The 25,293-nt window shown below is 31.3% G+C and overlaps 1 protein-coding gene across 14 annotated transcripts in view; it reads right to left on the bottom strand.

Annotated features, from left to right (window-relative positions):
* LOC148614157 (syntaxin-binding protein 5-like) overlaps positions 1-25,293 on the bottom strand; it is an 88,728-nt gene that overhangs the window by 11,953 nt on the left and 51,482 nt on the right. The window contains exons 10-25 of one of the 14 annotated variants that reach the window (XM_088588023.1): positions 25,089-25,103; positions 23,598-23,752; positions 22,701-22,773; positions 20,818-20,965; positions 19,717-19,784; positions 17,494-17,534; positions 15,943-16,136; positions 14,355-14,519; positions 13,013-13,161; positions 12,396-12,484; positions 11,534-11,551; positions 11,169-11,278; positions 7,936-8,866; positions 1,475-1,594; positions 484-606; positions 20-157 (exon numbers count right to left, since the gene is read on the bottom strand). In XM_088588023.1, coding sequence (XP_088444149.1) covers positions 20-157; positions 484-606; positions 1,475-1,594; positions 7,936-8,866; positions 11,169-11,278; positions 11,534-11,551; positions 12,396-12,484; positions 13,013-13,161; positions 14,355-14,519; positions 15,943-16,136; positions 17,494-17,534; positions 19,717-19,784; positions 20,818-20,965; positions 22,701-22,773; positions 23,598-23,752; positions 25,089-25,103 — 2,537 coding nt within the window. Of the gene's footprint in view, positions 1-19; positions 158-483; positions 607-1,474; positions 1,596-4,316; positions 4,345-6,221; positions 6,367-7,935; positions 8,867-11,168; positions 11,279-11,533; positions 11,552-12,395; positions 12,485-13,012; positions 13,162-14,354; positions 14,520-15,942; positions 16,137-17,493; positions 17,535-19,716; positions 19,785-20,817; positions 20,966-22,700; positions 22,774-23,597; positions 23,753-25,088; positions 25,104-25,293 lie in introns of all 14 variants that reach the window. The other 13 variants (XM_088588027.1, XM_088588029.1, XM_088588031.1 and 10 more) reach the window with 13 other exon arrangements.

The raw sequence follows: 25,293 nt of genomic DNA, 5'->3' as shown, positions 1-25,293 counted from the left end.
TTTTAACTTCATGTCTTACTTGGCGTCTTGGGTTCTTTAGTTGGTGTCTCTTTTTGTTCTGTTTCCTTCCATGGCTTATGAACAGAAGGAATTAGCACCCCATTACAATCTAAGAAAGACATGGTTAATATTGCTCCTTTCAACCTGAATATTGTACCTGCAAAAAAGTTGGAAAACAACAACTGATAAGGTATCAGTATAATGTTTTTAGGGTACAGTACCATAATACAAATGTCACTGTAGCTTGCCAGATCCATGAAATGGTGGAAAATGCCATTTCCAAAAAAAACAAAAAAAAACCCTTGTTAAAAGAACAAACAATTACATTAAACTGAGAAGTATAGAATGGACAGATTGGTCAGATAGCCACTGAGAGAACAATAAATAGACAGGCTACCAACAACTTCATTGCAGAGACATTAAAATTTTAACAAAGGTTCATTTCATTGGAATCTTACTTTTTTCTGCATAGTGATAACTTACCACTAGGTGAGACAATGACAGGTTGACTAAGTCGCTGGTCTCCCGGGGGAGGTAGATTTAGCACAATGACCAGCACTGACCCCAGGCTAGTCCCCACCCATAAACATGGGCATGTAAAATTATCTACAATCAAATAATGACTGAGTTACATTTAGGGTATCACATGTGTATTAGCAGATAGGCAAAAAATAGTCTACTTCAGAAATTTATCTTTTCAAAACTAAGTTCATGTCGTTGAAAAAAAGAATTATATTGGATATGCAAATTCTGTATATATTTACTCTTTAAACTTGGGATTTTTTAACAATAGAGAATTCTGATATACAAATTTCAATTGTACTTTAGACACTACTTTTGAATTCAGGTGGATAAAGTGCAAATATGAAAACAAAATATGTTCACAGGTCACATCAATCACCACAAAAGTTAAAAAAATATTAAAGTCTGAAAATAATTCTACTTTCCATGGAACTCAGATCAACATCTTAGGACTTGATGAATGACTCACAAATATTATAAACCCCTGTATTTATGCTGACTAGAAAACCAATCCAATTTGCAGCTATTTAATTCCATGTCTCTCGAAGATGTGTTCTATTATCAGCAGAAAGAGACTTACTCCTGGTGATGCATTTTTCCTGTGTTTTCTTGCTTGCAAAAGTAGCAAAAAGTGGGGCAAAGACAGAAATGGTTGAGTTTTGTTAAACAGGAAGTAAATGCCTGCCAGGCCTGAAATCAGAATCCACAATATTGGACCATTCCTGATGCTGGTTACCAAATATCAAGAGGCTGCCATTAATAGTTGCTGAAAAAAGTCTGATCAATATTCACCATACTATAACCCAATTTTCACTGTGTGAAATTTGGCCAATAAATCACCTACGAATATAAGTTTGTTTACACTACTTCATAAATTCTGAAGATTTAACTATTTTTTTGGCAGTTGTATAAGTAATTTTTCACTTAGAAGACCCTAGACCAGAATACCTACCTGTTTTTCTAGTATAAGAATCAGCAAAATAAAGGGACTGAATAGCTTCTTTTGATACATTTTCTAGGCTTGACATACTGGAACTCCGTGACCGTGAAAATGATGCACCATCATTCTTGTCTATAACAGAAAAACAAACACTAGGTATATCAAGTTCATAAAAAGCCACTGGATTGTTATAGAGAAATAAAATTAATAATCTTTTATTTCATAACTTAAAAAATAATAGTCTAAAGTACATAATTTATAGTGTTAGTAGGACTTTTAATGACTTCGAATGAAACATAAAATGTATGTGACCTCTGATAATTTTCAATAAAATCAAGAATGGAATGAGTAAAATTACAAGTATCATGGAAAAAATATTCTTCACAATTTTGTGTGTTTTATACATTGAATTTTGTACATTGCACACAACAATTTCTCAAGAATATGTTATAGACATAAAACAATAAAAAAAAATGAGAAAAGATATGATCAACTTTAATTAAAAAAGAACCTTAAATAATTCGATGAAAATAATCAAATGTAATCAATAAAAAAAAATAAAACAGAATTTCAGTCAAATGTTGTTGTGCCTTTATATGTATTAAAATGCAAAGCAAGGGTTCAATTTAAGGGGGTGTTGTAAAAATTAAAATGTATAAATACTATGAGAAGGGAGGCAACTATATTTAATAACATCCTAGAAACTTTTTTTCTGATCACTTTGAAGTGGATATAATTTTTAAATTTTCATGACTACAAATCAAGATTATGTCTCATCGACCATCAAATGTCCTGAATTCAAAACAACAGATTATTGCAAAGAATTTTCCATCTTGGAAAAATGAATTAAAAGACCTCCTAATCAAGCGTAATAGCTATGCAGGAGGGCTAAATGTAAAATGTAATGTTTAGTTCAACTGAATCACAGATGCCTGTTGATTTTTTTTATCCTTCACTTACTGTGTAGCACTATTGTATGATTAATACAACCAAGCAATTAAAGAATAATAAATTCATGCACATTGAGAATAAAAAATCAGTTCAGAAGTTTTTTTTTACATCCTAGTCTTATACCTGATAATTCTGCCATTATGATGAAAAAAGTTAAAACATTAAAAAAAATTAATTCAAAAATAAGAGTAGAACATTGAAAGAAAAGTAAAAAAAAGTAAACATGAACAAATCTAATGGTAAAATGAAGAAATAAAAAACACCATGTTAAAGGCACATTTAACTATTTCTTCAGAGACATTTTGTAAATCAACTAATATTTTAATACCTACAATGTTTTTAGGAATACTAAATGAAAAAAGGTGATCTAAGAATGTAGAAAAATAGAATGATAAAAAAACATTCAGTGCTAAAGGAGTTCAGGTTGGCAAATATAATAAAAAAGTAAAAATTTCATTCCCTTAACTACTTGGTAACCATAGCAACTGTCAATTAAGATTATGGTATTACACATAGAATAATGAAAAAAATAACAAAATGATAAAAAATTTGTTCATTCAAACAACAATCATAATTTCAAATATAAACCTCTCTATGTAAATTAAGTGTGAATTGAAACTGCCTATTTCACAGGGCAAAAACTAAGATCCTATAGGCCTTTTTTTGTACTATTTTCCTAATCTTAAGGAGGTAGACCTAGGGTAAGGGACACAACTCTTAAAAAATCATTGGAACATTTGTATCCAGCATTTTGCATCAATCTCATGCAAGCATCAAAGTAACTTGGATTGACTTCATTCTGTTTCAAATGAAAGCTTGATAGGCATTGGTGAAATTGAATACGATACAAACATATCACAGATTTCAAGAGTTTTTTCCCTTATCCTAGTTCTATCTCCATAAGAAGAATACAAATACATATCATAGCAATGTAGATATCTTATTAAAGTGGATTGAAAGTGGATAACCTATTCCAAAAAGTTACCTCCACTTAATAATAAATTACACAGTAGTTCTTAACAACTGTGTAAAGATCAAAATCTGATCACTTTAAAATGGATGGGCTTCAGGTATTATCATACCAACCTTCCTGGCATCTTGCAAGTTCTTCAAATGAGCAGGTGTTTGATATGAGGTAAAACTTTAAAATTCATTACATCAACATGAAATAAATTTTAACATAAAACTATGAATAGAAAAATTACAAGATTTATTTCCCATTGGTTCATTGGAACTTCAGGATTTCTTTTCTAAGAATGACAAGAAAAAAGTTTGATGACCTAATTTTTTTTAAGATCTGAAAGTATAAGATAAGTATTCGTACGGAATCTAACAACAAGTTTTTTAATTGTTTGAGCAATTTGGAAAATGTCCTATAGAATTTATATAAAACCTTATAGAATTTGGCAATACTAATGCTCAAAAGTTCATTTAACCTCATCTCAGATAAAAAAAAGAAGAAAAAACTTGAGAAACTCCTTAAAGAGGTAGACCTAGAATAATGGACATAACTCCTGAAATAAGTGATATGTTTATATCATATTCAATTTCATCAGAGCCTACCAAGATTTCATTTGAAACAGAATGACATCAGCCCAAGTTACTTTAATGCTTACATTATATTGATGTAAAATGCTGAATACGAATGTTCCAATGATCTGTAAGGGTGGTGTCTCTTACCCTAGGTCCAGAAATATTTGGTATAAGCTACCTGAACAGCCTGAACAACAGATACAGTGAAAAAAAAACCCCAAAAAAAACAAGTGTATAGACAAGCCATTTTCTAAAATAGCCCCCAAAATAACCCTTATATTAAATAACTGTTCTCAATTCACACTTAGCATACACAAGTTATGGCAATAAAAATACTTTTAAAATAGAAAATAATAGTGCTACCACTCACCAGCCTCTGGTTTGAGGAAGACGGGGGCTAATAAAATATTAATCAGACATGTACTACAGATCTAATAATCCTTTACATACATGTTCATTGTTGCATTTTGTGATAAAAAGATAACATGACAAAATATGACTATGATAACAGTTTCATTTTTGTTTTCATATTTGTGGTTTTAAAGAAAATTTCCTTATGTAATGAAAGGGAGACAATCATTTTACTACTTTAACCTGCTTTAACAATCTAACTATGATAACCAAGATGTAAATACACACTGAACTAACACATTTTACAAGTAAATTGGTAAGTTTAAAAAATCTTAAAATCAAATGCACCAAAGACATGCTTAGCACCTGTTAATATATGGCTGCCATGCCATGAATTGCTCCTAACCAAGTTTAGCAGCATGCCATTAGATGTCCTACACCATGTTTTCAACATGCCACTAAGTGCAGACAACTCTTCCTCTACCATTTTATACTATGTTGGATAGGGCAAAACTCATACATATAACAACATCATAGCAAGGTAGGAATTACAACAGAAAGTACTTATAAAGAATTAAAATTCCATTTTTTAAATGTGACTTAATCAAAGTGGGGAATAACAATTTTTATCTTCATATAAAACATCCCAAGGCACATAACATCCAAAACACATTTTGAACATCTAAAAGTGATCAAATTTCTTGTTCTTTTACTTTTTTTATAAATTGGTGGTCATCAATATATATTTTACATGGAAAATGATATTAATTTTGATCCTTAATTTACAACAAAGATATGTCAACCCAGTTTATATTCCACTGAATTTCCATACAGTGAAAACCTGTTCATATTAGAGACGTTCAATACCATGCATTACAGAATGCCCTACTAGAACTGCATGCCATTGAAAATGAATGTTAAGGCCATTCAAATTTAACTCCTTGGTTAAGAAGAACAGGTAGTTTTATACTGTTAGCAACAGACCTTATTTGAGAACTTAAATTCAATTTCTCATGACATCCCCTCCCCTTTAAGATGAAACACAACTTATTTCAACATTATAATGATAGACTAATGGACTTTATCACAGGGTTGTGATCAATTGTTTTCACAAGAATTAATGTAATTGTTTATAGAATTTTAAGCCAAAAATTCAAATAAGACAGGACAAATGCATGTAAGTGGGAGATTGTTCATATTTATATGAAATTAGGGAGTGAAATTGAAAGCAGAGACTAAACACCTATGGCCCTAATAATAAAGACAAGTTGGATTTTCTGCAAAGCCCTATTTTTCACAATCAATTGGTCAACAACTCAGCCAATCCAAGAAATTAATTTTGTTTGGCCTAAGGCTCTGAGTATTCTATGACCACAAGTAGGTTGTTTCTGTACATTATCCCTAGACAACATAAATCAAAATTTATTCTATACAAGTGCAAGGCCATGCTTTTTCTGTAAATTTCTAATATTTGTGATTCTGGTCAATGGTGTGCTTTTTTGTCTACTTTGTGTAACCCTCATCCATGCCAGACTGAAGTGCTGCATCATATCTAGATCTATGTGTAAAGTGAGTGAGCTAAAAGCTAAGATATTCATATCCTTATCATTTTTTTAAACCAATGATATACATTTGCATTATGTTATAAGAATTTCCCTAAGTTTAAAAAAATAAAATGGCATTCCTTACCGAATATTTATCTTATAGAATTTAACAATCTACCAAATTCACACTGACTTTCTAGTTAAAAAACCAAAATGCTCAAAATATAAACATAAACTAGAAAATTTAATTTGATTCAAGACATAAAAAAAAAACATTATTCTCCTTTTTACTTTAAAATTATCAATGAAACATAAACTGAGTTGACAAGACGGTAAAAACAACACATAGAAGAAAGGAAACAAAAAATGTGTGATCACACCTCCACCAGCTATTTCCTCTACCGACGCCACACTTTGAGCTTTCTGGAGTTTGCGAGTACCTTGCGATTTACTTCGTTTAAGTTCAGGTGGTTGCTGCATTCTTTTTTGCTTGAGACACATTGGACTAACACAAACACCATTAATCTATAAATTAAGTTTTCATACAGAACAAAATTGTTATCTCTTGGCCAAATTAGCATCAAGGATAGTTTATAAGTCACACCATCCAAAACCTAAATCTTGAATAGCAATCAACTAAAATGACCTTGGCCAAATTAGCATCAAGGATAGTTTAAAAGTCACACTATCCAAAACCTAAATCTTGGATAGCAATCAACTAAAATGACCTTGGCCAAATTAGCATCAAGGATAGTTTAAAAGTCACACTATCCAAAACCTAAATCTTGGATAGCAATCAACTAAAATGACCTTGGCCAAATTAGCATCAAGGATAGTTTAAAAGTCACACTATCCAAAATCTAACTCTTGGATAGCAATCAACTATAATGACCTTGGCCAAATTAGCATCAAGGATAGTTTAAAAGTCACACTATCCAAAACCTAACTCTTGGATAGCAGTCAACTAAAATGACCTTGGCCAAATTAGCATCAAGGATAGTTTAAAGGTCACACTATCCAAAACCTAACTCTTGGATAGCAGTCAACCATGATGACTGAAGACTTAACTAAGTAGTCAATTCAACCAATATTGTCATGAAATACAGTATTGGAAAAAAGGCCTACCAGACCCAGGTCATTCCCTGGACAAAATTATCCACTGGGTAAGTCTAGTTTAATCTATACCTTATCCAGTGGGTAAATATTTATCCAACGGATAACTGCAAAAAAAAAAAAAAAAAAACTGTGGTAAAAATCTTACCATACTACAATCATTTCTTACCTTTTAGTTTCTTTCTATAATTGATGTTGTCAGCACAAAAAGAATTCCCGGTTGATCATGGAAACCTACACTTTCTATATCTTGTCCAACCCCCACCCCTTTTTGTAAACAAAAATGGCTTTTTAGAATATCTGTCCTAAACTGAAAGGAGTTTTTGAGACCACCAAACATTAATTTTTTTCCTCAACAATTCTGAAACTATAAATCACCCCAAAACAACAACAATTCAAATGAAAATTTAACAAATGCAAACAAAAGCGTAAACAGGGACAACATTAAATAGGGGACAAAACATATCATGGGAATGTTTATAGAACAAGCAACACACAAGATACAACCAATACATGCTAAAGTTAGGAATACAAAGCTAAAGCATTCCAAAACATAAGACAGTGTATTGAATGTCATCAATTCATGAAAACTCTCTACGAGTTTCGAATTAGTATCCTTATAATATTATTTCATTTCTTCAGCACCATATCTAGACTGATTATCTTTCATAATAAACAGTTATTGATAAAAAATCTGAAATCATTGTCATTCATTTGACTTCAAATAGTGAGTTTCAAAATACAAGAAATAATAACTTCAGAACACTAAAAATATTTTTGTGCTTATTTCTGACATGAAATCAATTTTCAAACACGAATTTTCAATCATTTATGACAAACAATACCAAAGTGATATCTAGACTTAACCATCGACCAGAAGATATAGCCATGCTCCCTTCTTACCCTGCAATTAGAAAAGACACACAATATAAATTACCAAGGATACCAGAGGATTAAAAAAAGAACACGCAACAAACATACCCGTATGTAAAAGTTCCGTGATGCTCATTTTTCTTATCTTTGTATGGCCCTCCCTTTCATCCGATATATCGAGCACTTCCAGTTTTGTTTTATCTTTTTCATCTTCTTCTTTGAATAAAGTGTTTTTGATTTGAACACTCATCCGACGAAGAAATCCTACTTCAGGAGGTTTTTCATCTTCAGAATCATCATCTGTTATTTCTTTGTGATGTTTTGAGTAATATTCATCATCCTGGACCTTGTTGTTGTTTGAACTGTCACTATCCGTATCTACCTTAGAACCCTTACTGTGAGATTTCTTCCTAAAGCCAAGATTGTGAATAGAAAGTTTTCGGCCTTTCTTTTTTGCCTGAATTTCTTGTGGTGACATATCGATATCAGGTTCTGATGATGATCTCTGTCTATCGTCACCTTTCTGGAGTTTATCAGAGCTGTCGTTTCTCACCATCTTTTTTTCACCACTATTTCGCCAGATTATATTACCAGGTGCTGACTTGGTCTTCCCTATTTTTTTCTTTTGTCCCATGGCTACATTGTTCACTGGTAAAGTTAATTCATTTCCATTTTTTGTATTTTTTGGCTTTTCATCATCTGAGTGGGATGTTTCGGCTAAATTTAATAACAAGCTTGGTGGCTGTAATGGCTGAACAGACATTCTTCGAATATTTTTCCTCATAGCAGCCTCAGCATCAATGTCCATTTCGTCATCACTCTCCTTTTGAGCATTATTTAAATGATTAATAACATTGTCTACATTTTCCGCTACCTGAGCGGTATCAACACTTTCATTCTGGACAGAATTATCATCCTCACCACTTTTTTCGGAGTCCGTGTGTTGACTCTCTTCTATAGCCAAAAGAGGGTAATCGGTGGGCCAAGAGGATTTTTTCTTTAGACGACTAGCAGGGTTGTTGGTTTCTGGGGGTGGTGACTGTAGTCAAAACAAAACAAACAAAAGCTCAAAAAGTAAATAAAAAAAAAACAATGAAAACAAGACAGAGGTTTGACAGGAGGGCTGGGATGGGTGAAGACATTACATAGCTGACACCCAGTTCCAGTGATGATAAAGGCCAAAACTGTAAAGTGATTGTTTTATTGACTTAAGAGAGCCTCATTCTATTTGACTAAGAAGAAAACTGTTTTAATTTAAATTAAATTCTAGACTTAAATAGAAGAATTATTATTTTTCTTTTTTATTAAGCCATTTATGGTAAACTGAAACTTTTTGTAGACAGAATCCACTTGGAAACTGAATTTAAAATTGTTAGTTATTTATTATTTTAACAATAACATTCTGCAAACATATTTAAAAAAGAAAATATTGCAATCATTTTAAGAAATCAAATTCTTCAAACACAGCTTACAATATAAAGTAAGAAAAGAAATGTTAGAAATGTTGAAATTGGGGAGAAACAAATTTTGAAATATATTTAAGGCTCTCTAGAATCAAGGAAACAGTAAAACAAACAACAGAAGCAACTAGCAACTAAATTTCTACTCAAATTCTATCATGGATGTGTCCAGAAAGTTAACATTCCTGACTACAACTAGTACTAATAACAATCTACAAGCTGAAAGATAATTCATAGCTAGACTCTGTTAAAATAGTATCAATTAAAATCTAAAATAATAATGATAGAGGCTTTAAAAGATCTAAAAATCCCCCCCCCCTTTTTTTTTTTTTTTTAAAGTTTCCATTAAAGTCAAGATTTTTTTTTATAGAATCTATATCATGCTAAATTTTACAACTGGAAAATTCAACTTATTTTTCACATACTTCAACATCTAAATCAGTTTTCACATGAGATGATCTGTATGTTTTAATTTCTGCTTTTCATCTTATACAAAACTGGCAAAACCTAAGAAAATGAATATGATTTATTTCATTTAATACATTTCATCGTTTCTTTATCATGAATCTTCATGTATTAACAAATGAAACATGTTTTAGGTACTGACACACAATTCAACATCATCATAGCTATGAAATACAACTTCCAACAGAAGCAAACATTTCTTGCAAAATAATAAAATAGAAATTCCTCAATTCATTTTCTACCCCCAAGGAATATGGGAAGACAGCTTTCAAAACTTTCTTGCATTTCACCTTTTTTTCACATTTACATATAGTACTGGTCATTTGTCTAAAATGTTTTAACAATATAACACATCAGTACTATTATGCTTTTCCTATACTGTATGTAACATTATAATTGAAGTTGCACACATTATGAAAACTTCCTATGATGACAGTTCAAAACTGAAGAATGTTCTATAAATAAAAGCCATTCATCAGTGTCAGGAACTTGGTACATGTATATCATCTAAAATCAATTTTTGAGACAAGAGTCTATTCAAGTAACCTTGACAACCATCATCTCCTGTGACTTGCATTATACCATCTAGTTTTTGCTAATTTTCATCATACATGTACATATTTGTAAGAGATAAGCCTTCTCTGAAACCTTGGATCTCAAATTTTTATTTCTAGCAATCACAGACACATATATTTTATTGAGAATGGAATAGAAGACAAATTAAATTGGAAATGCCCACTAAAACCAGGTCCAAACAGAATTGAATACCGAACAGCATGAAATATAACACAATATAAACACTGAATTTCATCAAATTAAATTCATTTCACAGAGTGTCAAGTTCTTTTAAAATCATTTATAAATTTTGTAATAAATTATGTCTTCTTACAAATTTACATTTAGTATAAAGTTACAAATTTTGAATTCTATGTGATGTGAAGTTGGTACTGACATTGTTTATGTAAATCTATTTGTGTTGTGACCTCTATTTTTTGTGGAACTATGATCTTACCTCTCATATATCACAATATAAACTTGACTATTTGAATATTTAAACAACACAACTGAACTGGTCATTTTTAAAATTAAACAAAAGAGCAGGTAAGAATATATTCACTTTCCCAGCTGATTTGAACCAGAAATACCATTCTTGACTTTTTAAAAATATGGAAAACAGTTTGCTTAGATGATGATCTTTTTATTCTGAAATATTTTGGTAAATAAATAGCGCCGATTCTAAATTTTCTTTTTTTGGAAATCTGATACATCTGATAACATCTGATATGATACTTGCTTTATTTCAGAACACAATTAGTAGGCTTTTTTAAATTCTTACATGTATCAACATTATTTGTTAAGCACTCAACTTCTCACATGCAATTAGTTAAAAAGTTCTAAAAACAGATTTCAACATACCTGATCAGTTGTAGGTGACCGACAGCCTTCATCGTTCCCTGAAGCTTCTGTTTGGTTAATTTTTTTACCCCTTGGTGATCTCGGTGCCCTTTGATAAGGGTCCATCGAACCTGTTAAAAACATGCTACATCATGCATTGCTTAGAATAAGGAGCAGCTCAGACAGGAAGGCATTCATATTGAACAAAGGATTATGGGAATCTGACATATGGAAAGACGGGTGTAGAAGAGCATAGCTATGGATTTGTATATTAATTTTAACAGTGCATTTTCTGGCTAATGTTTGCAAGAGTAGGTATAGGTTATGGCTAGATGTTCTTGCTGGGATAGATGATGAGTAATTCAGTTAACTTCTTAATGACTTACCACGTTTATGTTTAATCACTTTAAAATGTAAATGATCATGTTATTATGGATAAACTTGCTTTTGTTTGGCCAAAAATACATAAAAGTAAGTTTAATATCTTTTCAACAAATTTGTTTATCTACTTATTACTTGGGTTCCGCCCCCCTCCTGCCCAGAAAAAAATTGTGGAACTCTAAATGTTAATCAACAAGATAGTTGTGTAAAAATTAAAGCTTAATTGTAAACTACAGTAAAATATCCCCATACTTCAGAATTTTCTATACCCTGATCATAAAAATAATAACTCAACAAGCATTCTGAGAGTATTGCATGGCAATACAAAGTCTCCTACTGTAACAAAATTATGTTGAAGAGAAAAGAATGTTAACAGTTATTTCATGAAATTTCTAAGTCAAAAAACCATAGCTCAGCAAAATATCAACAGGCTAAAGCAAAATTGAAACATGAACTGTAACTTGTCATTATCAAATATCAATTATATATCTGCAAGCATGACGAAAAAAGTGTGAAAAACTGAGTTATTACATGAAGTCCAAAGTTCGAAACTCAACAAAAGTCAATGGACCAGGACAAAATTTGAACTTGTCATGGTAAAGCATTGTACCAAATATCAATTGTATATCTGAAAGTATGATGGAAAAAACATTACAGAAAACTGATTAGGCGTATTGCCAGATAAACGGAGTGCAAACCTTAAGTCCCCTTCAGCAGAAGTCACAAGTGGTGGACTAAAAGCCATTTAGTAAAATTAGGTAAATTTTATTTTGAACTCTCTTATCCGTGCCAACACTACATGTTTTTTTTATTAAAGTAAATAATATTGATAGAGCACTACAGAATGAAAAGCCTCTTCCTCCTTACCATATAAATCAGGTGTTCCTAAATTCAACAGACATGTCTTCTGCAGATAATCAATTATAGCAAGACCAGACTCATTTCCAAATGCTAACCTACAAAAATAACAATGTGTGAAAATAGACAAACTCTATAAAAAGTTCTTAAAATATTTTTTTTTTATGAAATTGAAAAACAATTAAAAAACCCAAATCGAGAGATATATATTTAGACAATTTTTATAATTTTAACATTTACTGTGAGGTATATTTACAAGTTTACATAAGATAAACTCATAACACAATATTATGGTGGAAATGTACATTTCTCCGATCTTTTGTTAGAAATAAGTGTGTACAATATTGTAGATGATACTTTCTATCCCTTGTTTTACACAGAAAAACAAACAAAAAAACTTTTAACTTACTCTATGCACATGTATACTTTGAGTTAGTAAAATTTAGTTTGTTTGAAAGGTTAAAAACATTAAATGTACATTGCTGAAATATATGAAATTTATAAGTATTCACTGTAAAACTGCCAGAATCACTGTCAGGTAACCATAGTTATCTGACTATTTCTTAAGCTCATACAAATAAATTACATCTTTCCTGGCAATGTACATGTATTGTATATATACTTACAAACCATAGGATGAGTTGACAGATATATTAGTTATATTTCCAGGATGTTCACTATCTATCCACTGTATCAGACAAACTAAATCTGAGTAATATCCAGGAGAAAACTTCCGACTTCCAGACTTTACTGATAAAGCTGTCCCTGAATCCAGCTGCAAAAAAACATACTGAAGTTACAATAGAAGTATTATTGTTCATGGGGTAAAAAGGCTTTTTGTGGGTTTTGGCAAACTATGAAATTTGGTTCCAATGAAATGGATATTTACCTATAATTGGTACGATGGATTTGTTAAATCAACAAATTATAGAATCTACAAACTGACATTTGTTCCCTAAACCAAGAAAATTGGTATACATGAACATACTTTCACAGTAAATTATTTATGTATTTTTTTCATCGTCTGAATATAGCTGAAATATTGCTGCTCGGACGTTAAACCCCAACAAACAAACAAACAAACAAACAAAACAATGTTTTGGATATTGCGTCCTTAACTTTATAGCTTTCTTTGGCTTTGGCCACAACAAAATGTGCTGAAACACAATATGTAACAAATATCTATTTTTATTTTTTAAAGAATTAAAGCTTACAAAATACTTTTGAAGTTCATGCTAAAACTGTTTTTTTCATTACTCTTTATATACTACTTTTATCTCCTGATAATGGCAATTTAAAGTTAATTTTTCATACTTGAAGCAATATTCAATAAACATGAGACATTTTTGAATTACAATTTTATTGCCCTGAAAATATGACAATTGTGCTTTTTACATTGTTCTTTACCAGATAAAATAATCTGAAAGATTTTTTTTGTCTTTTCTGGTTAATGAATTAATGATCAAGTAATACTGAATTCATTTAACAAGTCACATTGAAAAGAGATGTAGAAAGACCTTAGAACTGAGGCAACATGTCTAATTGTGCCTAACGTAAAGTTGCACAGGATGTTGTGCTAGGTATACGCCCACTCATACAGGAAGTTGATATAAGACAGCAACCAAAATCTCTTACAACGTATGCCCAATCTGCATAAAGCAACAAACCAAATTTTCAATCCATCCAATGGGAGATAAGGTTTTTTAGACGAAAATTTTCTCTATCATTCCATATAGTGAAAAATGGCGGTCCCACCAAACAAGAAGTTAATTGCACCTAAAATTGCTTGCAATGTGTATCCCTTTTATATTAAGCCACATCCTCATTTTTTTTTAAAATCAATTCATCTATTGGGAGCCAGCACAATTGTAATGAAAATTTAATAGTTGTAATGACAGACAGATATATATAGATTCCTATGAACCACCCACTCATCGAGTGGGAACCTAATCATGTTTAACCTCTGACCTTAACACTGTGAGTATCTGAGGTATTAGATGAGTAAGACCCCATACTACCACTCTGTTGGTGCTGACTGATCACACTTAAACTTGGTGTGGACGACTTAGGACATTCAAAGTCAGGTGAGTCTAAGTCATCATAGATTTCATACACTATAGATACTTCTAAACTCTGTAAAGAAAAACATACATTTGAATTATAATAAATTTCAGTCTTTAATATTTTTTTCTGAGAAGAACCCACCAAGAAAAGCAATTAAACAAAGGATGATAGGTTAGAAGTACTTGTGAAAAATATGAATGTCAAAAAGCATAAAATATAAGATTCTCAAGAGGAAAATATAGTATTTTACCAAGAAATCAAGTCATTTTTATTGATTTAAAGTCTGATTTTGTTAATAAGATGAAACCTGCTGATGGTAAATCATTAATAGAAATACTTTACTGATATCTACATATCTTCAATGCTAAGAGAAAAGATGCAGATTACAAACATGTGATAATTTTTTTAGCCAACATTGTTACATTATCATCTAATAGTGTTTTAAATTGAAACTGAACTATAGTCGGCGTCACATAAATAACATACTGTTAAAATTTGAATAAAAATATTTTCTACGACTTTATTGACACCTACCGTCGTTTAAATTGTCTTAAATGACTTGCTCATTCGTTTAGCCAAACGGCTTCTCCCTAAACATTGAATCGTTAAATTCCGGTCAGATTTTAATTCTAGGTGGCAATATTTACATTGTAAAAAGTCGGCCATGTTTACAGTGATCGGGTTGCTAGGAGATGTTGTTTACGTTTAAATGGTTTGTCCAAAAACCGAAGAACCCAGAATGCAATTCGGCGTTATTTCGGATATCTCGGATTTATTTTACGCGAACAACGTATAATACCGAGAAGTTGATCAAGCAGACGATTGTCACCGGAGTTCGACGGGAACTTACGCACTTCGTTTGTAAACAAATCGTCCCGTAAAAACCAACATGGCGGATATTAGTATGGGATTTTCCCGTAAGGATTTGTTACGCATGATTTAAGCTAATAAGCGACTTGTTTTTGAGAAGCTGTTTGGCTAAACGAATGAGCAAGTCATTTAAGACAATTTAAACGACGGTTGGTGTCAATAAAGTCGTAGAAAATATTTTTATTCAAATTTTAACAGTATGTTATTTATGTGACGCCGAGTATAGCAGATATGTTTTTCTAACTGAAATGTTTTCAGTTGTACTAATAGCAGTATAATCAATGCTACATGTAGATTCTGTGCAATTTATTAAATACATTGATAAAACATCCTTTTATAGAACACAGTCATCATTAATTTGTCAAGTATTTGCACAGATCTGTTCAGATATTTATGAGTTTCAATTTTTATGATATGCAGAATATATACTAATTAATAAGAGTTTAAATATAGTGCACATCATCTGACCATAAATCAAGCCTTTATTATTATAATAGCACTTTAAACATTGTCATTATAACTTTGAGTTAGCCCAAACAAAAAAACCCATGAAAACCAATACATTAAGAAAGAAATATACCAATGTAAAACAGTCAAAAGTCCTTTTTTTTGTACTACTTACAGTAATTTCTGTAGACACCTCCAGTTTTGAGAATTTAAAGAGTATTAAATGAGAAGCTCCAGCCATACATAACATCCTACTCTCAGGACATAAATGTATCAGATACACAGCAAATGGATCATCGTCTTGACTTTCCTTTTTTGGTTTTTCAAATATTTTGGCAGTTTTTAATTTGTATAACACTTGTAAATTCACTGAAAGAAAAAAGGAGTTATATAAGTTATCAATTAGCAACATTTACTCTTTGCTTTTAATCTTAAACATTTACAGTCTTATTTTTAGCATTCATATGAAAAACTTCAGCAGCATGAAGTTGCTAAGTTTGTCACTATGAACACCTACATCTTCCATTTAGAAGAAATTGGAAGGTACATGTAACTACACAGGAATTTAATTCCAGACAGCAACCAAAACTGACGTACAATATATGCTATATCTGTATAAATACATATACCAAGTTTTAAACCAATCCATCAATTGGGAGTGAAGAAAACAGCAACAAAAATCAGATGGACAAAACGACAGACGGACAGACAAAGTGATTTCAATACACTTCCCTCATGTTGATTTGGGGTATGATTAGACAAACAGACAAAGTGATTTCAATACACTTCCCTCATGTTGATTTGGGGTATGATTATCAATAGCAGTACTGTTAAAGCACTACTGTTTGTGGGGTACCAATTTTTGTGGTTTTTGTTGGTAGGCCAAACCAAAAAATTTGGTTACCAATGAAAAAGAGATTTCTATTGATGTGTATACTGAAAACCTCAAAACTTGTGTTTCTTTCCTAATTCATGAAAATTTGTATCCATGAATTAAAATACTTTCACAGCATTACATCATACTGATTGCGTCAATCCTGATTAGAGAATTATATCAGTATTGAAGGCCTAGGGATCATTGGTATAAAACATTTCCCTATACATATCATTGTGTACAGGGGATAACATTGTTATTGTCTTCAAAACTGCCATAATTCTAAAATATCACAGCTAAATATAACACCTACATCACATCAAAACAATCATATATATACCAAAATATATGGAGTTTTTGTAAATCAATACACTTAGCACAATATGTTTTATCTCTACAGACAAGTTGTCATTTTACAGTACTTATCTAATGTTAACTAATTCTTGAAATATTTTGAAATAGTTTACAATAGATGATTGTATTTTATAAGTTCTTGGCTTTGCCAAAAAACCTTTCTGTTGGCATCATTTTGAGTGTAAAATAATTTATATATGAATTTTAAAAATAGGCATTAATGGGACATTGAAACCCCCATGAAAAGGTGAAGAAAGGGTGATCAAAAACTATATTTTGGAATTTGCTGAAAATTGAACTTAACCAGTATTGCATGGTACTTAGCAACTGTGCAAAGATGAAAAAATCATTGATTCATTCTCAAGTTATCATCTCACTACTTCTTGTGGTGGGGAGTAAAAAGTAATAAAATTCAAACATAACATTTAATCTAGAGAGAAGCAAAAAGTAAATATGAGCATGCTATGTTTGTTCTAATACTTTAATTAATCTCCTTACCAGATGATGCATCCCAAAACTTCAGAGATCCATCTGCATGACTGAAATCAACAGAAATAATTGGTAAGTACATCAACACTGGGCACTAAACCAGGATCAAAATAAACAAGTACCAATATACTTAGGTTGATATTTTGTTTAATTCATCTAGGTTGCAACAACTATTACTGCTTTTAGACATGTCACTATAAATACAGGAAATCTCAACTGTGTCAACATGGTGTGGAAGTAGAGCTAGGGTAAGGGATATAACTCATGAAATATGTGATATGGTCTCACTAACCACTTCCGGGTCAAATGACCACCCCCCTATGTAGTACCAAAAACACACTGAACCTAGACATATGCATTGTAAGTGCATTATTTGCATGTATTATGATTAAAAGTAGTCAAAATAAAGCTAAGAATGTGTACTTTAAAATCATATATGTAATTAACTACAAAAGTGTATGAATATTGTTTACATGTGTGAGTAATTGGCCTCCATGCTGTCAGTTAGCAGAACAGGTAAAAATGTGGATTTTCAGTATTATTTATTCAAGTAAATTTTGTGAAGAATTTCTACTATCATCGTACCATCAGCATAATGATTTTGGAAGCCTTACTTTCCAAGCTTCGCAACAGTATGCAACTGTAAGATGTCATTTGTCCTGGGAATTCACAGTGAGACTTTGAAAATTACTTTTTTAACATGTAAAGTAATGGAAACGTTAGAAGTGGTTAGTGAGACCATAAATTAAATTATGGCATATTTCAGGGAAATGCATAATTTGAGGTAAATTGCCTTTCCTGGTCATTATTTCCATTTTCCCATAAAATCAGTATAGTGATATTGGTCATCTGGCTATATTTTAAGAGGTGCATTGTGCAAGGTATTTTAAAAAACAACATAGCAACAAGATTTTTGTCAGTAACAGTGACTCATAACTTGACGTCATCCATGAAATACACAACGTCACTGCTTGGGATATTCAAAGTACTCAAATACTCACACAGCACAGACTTAGAATCACACAGTAATGAAATAGGTATGATATAAATTGTTGAAATCTGTTCTTTTTTCATAATGATAAATGATATTTACTATTACGACTTCTTGAATTATCATAGGTATCAATTAGGTGTGACAAGTTAGTTAAAATTGTAATATTTTAGTAATTTAGGGGAAATATCACTGAGGGGCATGATATAAAAATGACCATTTCTTTGTAGTCCTATGTCTGATTTTGATAGTTTTGGTCTTATTAGACGCACAATACAACAAGCTTTCATAAAATGTAAAAAAAGAAAAACATAAAAATTCATAAAATGTTTTTAAGGTCTCACTAACCACTTCCGGGTCAAATGACCACCCCCCTATGTAGTACCAAAAACACACTGAACCTAGACATATGCATTGTAAGTGCATTATTTGCATGTATTATGATTAAAAGTAGTCAAAACAAAGCTAAGAATGTGTACTTTAAAATCATATAATTAACTACAAAAGTGTATGAATATTGTTTACATGTGTGAGTAATTGGCCTCCATGCTGTCAGTTAGCAGAACAGGTAAAAATGTGGATTTTCAGTATTATTTATTCAAGTAAATTTTGTGAAGAATTTCTACTATCATCGTACCATTAGCATAATGATTTTGGAAGCCTTATTTTCCAAGCTTCGCAACAGTATGCAACTGTAAGATGTCATTTGTCCTGGGAATACACAGTGAGACTTTGAAAATTACTTTTTTAACATGTAAAGTAATGGAAACGTTAGAAGTGGTTAGTGAGACCTATGCTTGAATAATATTCAATTTCACCAAAGCTATTCAAGTTTTCATTTGAAACAGTATGAAATCAATCCAAGTTACTTTGATGCTTACATGAGATTGATGTGAAATGCTGAAGACAAACGTTCCAATGATTTGTAAGTGTTGTGTCCCTTACCCTAGGTCTACCTACTTACGGCTAGACATTAGAAGATTTTAGTACTTGATGTATCACTACAGGATGCCACTTAAATAAATTGAAATGATGTTTAACTCCCTCTTTTTACCAATTTCATATACAGATTATGAACACCACTTTCAGTGATACAGTTAATTTCTTGATGATTACCAGACAGCTTTACAAATTAGTGGTTGTAACCCTAGATTGCATGTAAAAAAAGGTAGCAACCACAACTAGTGGCAACTTGGACAGAACAAATACCTGCATTAAAATCATATTTACAAAAGCCTTACCCAGAAATAATAATCTCAGGATAACTACATGTAGTGGTACCCCACACTCCTCCCTTTATTGGCCATTCCTGAAATATACATATATTTTATCCTAATGCAAGTCATCATCTTCTTATACAACCATAATCTAGACATAAAATCATTTATACTGTAACTCCATCATAACTCATTTAAATACCACAAGTCATAACACTGTCCCAAACATGTAACGCTTTATAGCCAATGACAGGAAAGAATATAAATACATTTGTTCCAAAAAAATAATCTAAATGATTTTTTCAATGATACCATCTATACAAAAGCATGGTAGACCTACACATATCTCAATTACATTCATTTATTTGTGAAATGTAAAAGGGTTACACTGACTTATCTGTAAATCTAAAGTTGCATTCACTAATTTTTTCAGTTGTGGGTGGTATAATAAATTTCCAACACCCAAAAGTCATGTAACAAACTATAAAAGGTACTACATCACATTAGCATTAATTTTTTAATTTAACACAGGCAAAAATACTTCCTCTTTCCACTATTCCCGACTTGACTTTTTAAGAGCAACTCGGCTGGTGTTTCTATAAAAGTAGAGGAGGCTTACCCTACTGGTGCACCTGGTCCATGCTCCCAGTTTTTAGTGGAGTCCGAGTTGCTCATTTACTTTTGTTACTTTGTATGTATTATTTTAGTTACTCGATGTTCTTTGTCGTGTTTCCCCCAGAATCTTGGTTCCCTTGAATACTCTTTCATACAAAATCCATGTGGACCAAGCCACATGATATCCACATGAATTTTACTGTGATTTCCATGTAAATATTAAGTGAATAAAATGTGAATGGTTTGGTGAATATGTCAAAGAGACAACAACCCCACCAGGGAAAAAAAGGCCACCCAGAGGTCTTCAATGAATGACAAGGAAACATATTCACAAGTTAGACTAACAAAAAAGTCAACACAAAATTACTTTGATCAGTTCAGGGGAGGAATAAGGTTGTACATCAAAATATTTGCCAAATTTGTGTTTGTTTTTGAGTTCAGGTGAAAATAATTCCCTTAAACAAATCAGCTCCAACATCTATTCTTCCACAAAGACCAGAGACCACTTACCTTTTCACTGAAGCCTGTCCTTTTCTGTTTTGATCCAACTGAGTAAAATGCAGGAATCAAATCAGGGGGACAATCAGCATAGTATTGTAAGGCTGTCACTGGGGACTCATGTATATCCATCGGATAGGGGTTCTCAAAACAAGGATAGCTACAAACATATATATAAATACAAATTCAAAACATTAGCTGTTAAGTAGTTTGAGAGGAGTTGCAATGACAAAAAGAGGACAGACAGAGCAAAAGACATGAGGGGAAATTATTGAAATCAAATGTAAACATACTGTAAAAAAAGACCCATAACAGTAAAATGAGGATTTGAAAAGGCAGAAGAAAATCATGTCTTCATCAAAAAACACTTACCACCAAAGCATCAGTGCAATGTTTTTTTCATTTAATATGTACTTATATTTTTAGATGTATCTGGATTAAAATTACAATGACAGTACAGAATGTCTATGGGATCTTAAGTATATTTGTAAGAATCAGGCAAAATGTGAAAAATCTGAAACAAACATGTCAAACCCCTCGATCTGACAATGTAATATCACTCAAGGATACTTTCTCTATTTGAAAAAAAACATTATTTGATCTCTGCATCACTGGCTTTGCTCAGACATTTTTCAATAGAATGTTAGAAAATGAGGTTTTTGACAGAATTATCTACCCTTGAACTGTTCATTTTCAGTTCATTTCTATGAAATTATAACTCAATGCACCAACATGATATGGAGCATATTGTCTTTTTTCCTTGTTCTGATGGTGCTAAAAAGTCAAATAAAACTTTCAAAATGTTGGGTTTTTGCATAACATGTTTCACCCACTGCCTGAGACTAACACTTTAAAAATAACCATTAATATCAAACAAGACAGCTTGTCTTTACATGAATATTATCATTTTTTTTCCTATATATTTTATTAGATCATATAAATTTATGATTGCTATTCCATAAATATAAATGAATTTTTCATGAAAAAATGTTTTTTTACTATCAGTACTTTATTTTTCACTTGAAGTACACATGCACTGCTACTAAAGTTTGAATTTGAATCAATGAAATTCCAATTCGCTGATATAAAATTAAGTACTTCTCTGACCAAGAATCAGGCAAACTGTGTTTAAGGTGCAGCGCATGAAAAAAAAAAAAACCAAAAAAAAAAACCAAAAACTGAGATTTTATTATATAATCTCATAACATCTAGAAATAATCATTGAAGTATTTGTAAATTTTACCTCTTCAAGATAATGACAGGTCAAGTTAAGTCATATTTAAAACTACAATACAGAAAAATGGCATGAAAATTTACCTGCACTTATTCCCTAGATAAGCAGAAAAAATACAATGTCACAGATGCTTCAGGGTAAATTGCAACAAATTTTTATATGTTTTCTACAAATACTAAATATATTTGAGACAAAAAAAGACTCTATTGAGAAAAATGATGTGCCACCCATTGCCTGATTCTTACAGAGAATGGTAATAGAATAGAATAGTTAATATCGATAAAATCCATTTTTTTTTTTGTGGTAATTATGTTTGTTTTGGCTATGAACTTTGTAATATTTCATTCATTAGATACCCTCTTTTAAAAGAGTGAAGAACATTCACACTATAAAATTCTTAGAGCTTCCATAAATTATAAAAATAGTCACCAATGACTAATTAAAAAAAACATGACGTTTGCTCTGCCCTACAATAAATTATATTAAAAGTGTTTACTCTCCCCCTCCTAAAATTTTGGACCTGTGACCTGTTCTGTTCATTGATCACCTGAATTTAGCTGAAATATTGCTGCTCAGGCGTTAAACCCCAACAAACAAACAAACAAACAAACAAACAAACACATCATGTTCATTGAAACATTGACTGTCCAAATTTACATACCCAGGTGTTGTTAAATCCACCACAACTAAATCGTTCTGTAGCAATACTACTATAGCATAGGGTTCCTGGAAATCTGTAATGATAATTGTTACATTTTTATAAAGATCTTTTCATGATTCACAAAAACTAAACAGTAATAAGTTTCACAGGCTGATTGAGAATATGTGAGCATACTATATTTAAGGATTATCATCAATCCTTACATTAACTTTTACTTGTCCAATTTTATGTACATTTGATAATTGGAAATAAATAACTATAGTTAACATTTACTACCAGAACTCAACCCAATCTACTTACAGCACATACAATGATTATGTTCATTGAATAGAGTTGGCCTTCCACCATGTTTAAAATGATCACCTGAAGAACTTCCTTAGATAGTTGACTAGATAATGGAGAAGAAAATGTAAACTTTCTATGCCAAAAATATTTAAATCTGTGTCTGAAAGACAGTTTAAATCTCTACCTCATTTGACCAGTTACCTAAGGAAGTTCATCAGGTGATGGTCATTTACTCCAGGAGAGACCACTTTTATCCCCAGAACATCATCATTGTATGTGCTGTAAGCATCTTATATACACCTTATATAGATTTATAAAGTTCTAAGGTGTGCCTAAACATAATTCAGTCTTTGTAAATCCAAATAGGATGATAATGACATTTCTTTTTCAGACTAATATTCCACTTTACTTGAATTTTAAATTCACACTTTTTTCAATCATAAACTGATAGAACATTTCGGTATTTTTTTAATCATGATACTTTATCTATTTTTTGTAGTCTTTACATGTATGGAATACTTTTTGTTACTAATTACACTGAGTATTTTGTTTACTTTATTTGTCACTTTTCTTGTAAATTTTCATACTCTACCTATATTGTAGCTATCTTACCATTAACCCATGGTGTTTCACATAAAACAACAAAATCAACAATATTATGCTCCATTTCTAGGACTGTTGTACTCTTCCCATTCATCACTGTTATAGTTGGTGTTCGTCCTGCTCGGTCATAGGACATACCACCAGAAAATATCACCAATGGTTCACTGAAAATAAGGAGGAGAATAATCATCAGATCAGCTTATCTATAAAGTTCTTGTACTTATCTTTAATTTTTTTTAAATTTAGAATTAACATGGAGTAACACACTTAATTTCAGTAGGTAGAGTTGGTCTTCCCTAGATTAAATGATAATCTCTTGATCAACTTCACTGGGTAGGCAACTGGACAATTTATTATTTAAGCTTAATAGCAAACCTAAGAGTATAATCAAGTTCAATTCTTGTAAACTGTTCAGATCACTTCCTAAGACATAGCATCAGACAATGGTCATTAAATCAAGGGAAGACAACTCTATTCCATGAAGTTATTAATAATACTTACTGTAATAGACAAACAAGGAATGATTTACTTAAATATATAGAAGAAAAAGATTGCTATCCTGATTTTGGATAATCCACATATTACTTTTGGTATACTCAGAGGTTAACAAAAGAATAGCACTGTACATGCTAACATTTGTCTATGCTAAATTTAATTCATTCAACAAAAGATTCCTAAGATTCTCCCTAAAAATTGCGCCCGGCTTGAAAAAAAATCTGCTCTAATTTTAGTTTAATATATCTTAATTTTTCATTCAAATTTAAATATGTTTGGTAGTTGTCAACAAACCCCATAAAGATACACATTAAAAAATCAAATAAATACACTGTGACCTACTAACAAGAAAGGTTAGATTGAACATGCAAAAAATAAATTTATCCAAGGTATATGTACCTAAATCCACAAACTATAAGTAATGATAAATTTAAAAGTACAACTCAAAGTTATAAATTGAAATTGGAATAAATCAAAAGCTTTAAATGCTGCTTTTAACTTTAAGTAGAGACAAGCTCAGTATACACCTATCTTTATCAAAACTAATCGAAATTTGGCTTCAGTTTGTAAAACATATGAACATCATACATTACATGCATGTCACATAACCATTTATATATAATCTGTCATTATGTGACATTGTAATGGGAGAAAAGGGTACATCAACCTAGAGTGAAATAAACTTCACTCCTATAAAAGTAAGACTTAAAGTTTGCAAACAAGCTCCAGGGATGAGATATGAGGCACAACAGGGAAATGGAAATTGGCAAAATCGAAAGTTAATATACTGAAATATAAAGAATTGTAATGGTAAAAAAACGGCTTGTAAAAGCAGAAATATTTGAATCAGCAGAAAAATCACATCCCTGAAGCTGACAGAAGATATCCATGGAAACAATGCATTTGTAAAACCATCAAAATGCAGATTTTCAAGCATGCATTTCTCCTCCACTATGTACATGTACATGTATTTTAATGTTTCATTCATTAGCTATCTATACTTACCGCATGATAATAAAACTAATTAGAACAACAAAGAGAGAGTAAATAACTTGCATGCAATGTTATAAAACAAAATGAAGTCATTAACAGTTTTTCTTATTTCAAAACAAAATTTTCAGGTTAATTTTCTACAGGTTAACAGAAAAACTAAAACAAAAAAAAAAACAGTTCACAGCAAAAAACGCATGCTAGAAAACAGAGAACTTTT

The sequence above is a fragment of the Perna viridis genome, chromosome 6 (genome assembly GCF_037379345.1).
Source record: "Perna viridis isolate PV_CMFRI_1.1 ecotype Kerala chromosome 6, ASM3737934v1, whole genome shotgun sequence".
NCBI classification, from domain to species: domain Eukaryota; kingdom Metazoa; phylum Mollusca; class Bivalvia; order Mytilida; family Mytilidae; genus Perna; species Perna viridis.
Note: the sequence above shows the minus strand (reverse complement) of the source record. Positions and strands in the feature narration are given on the sequence as shown.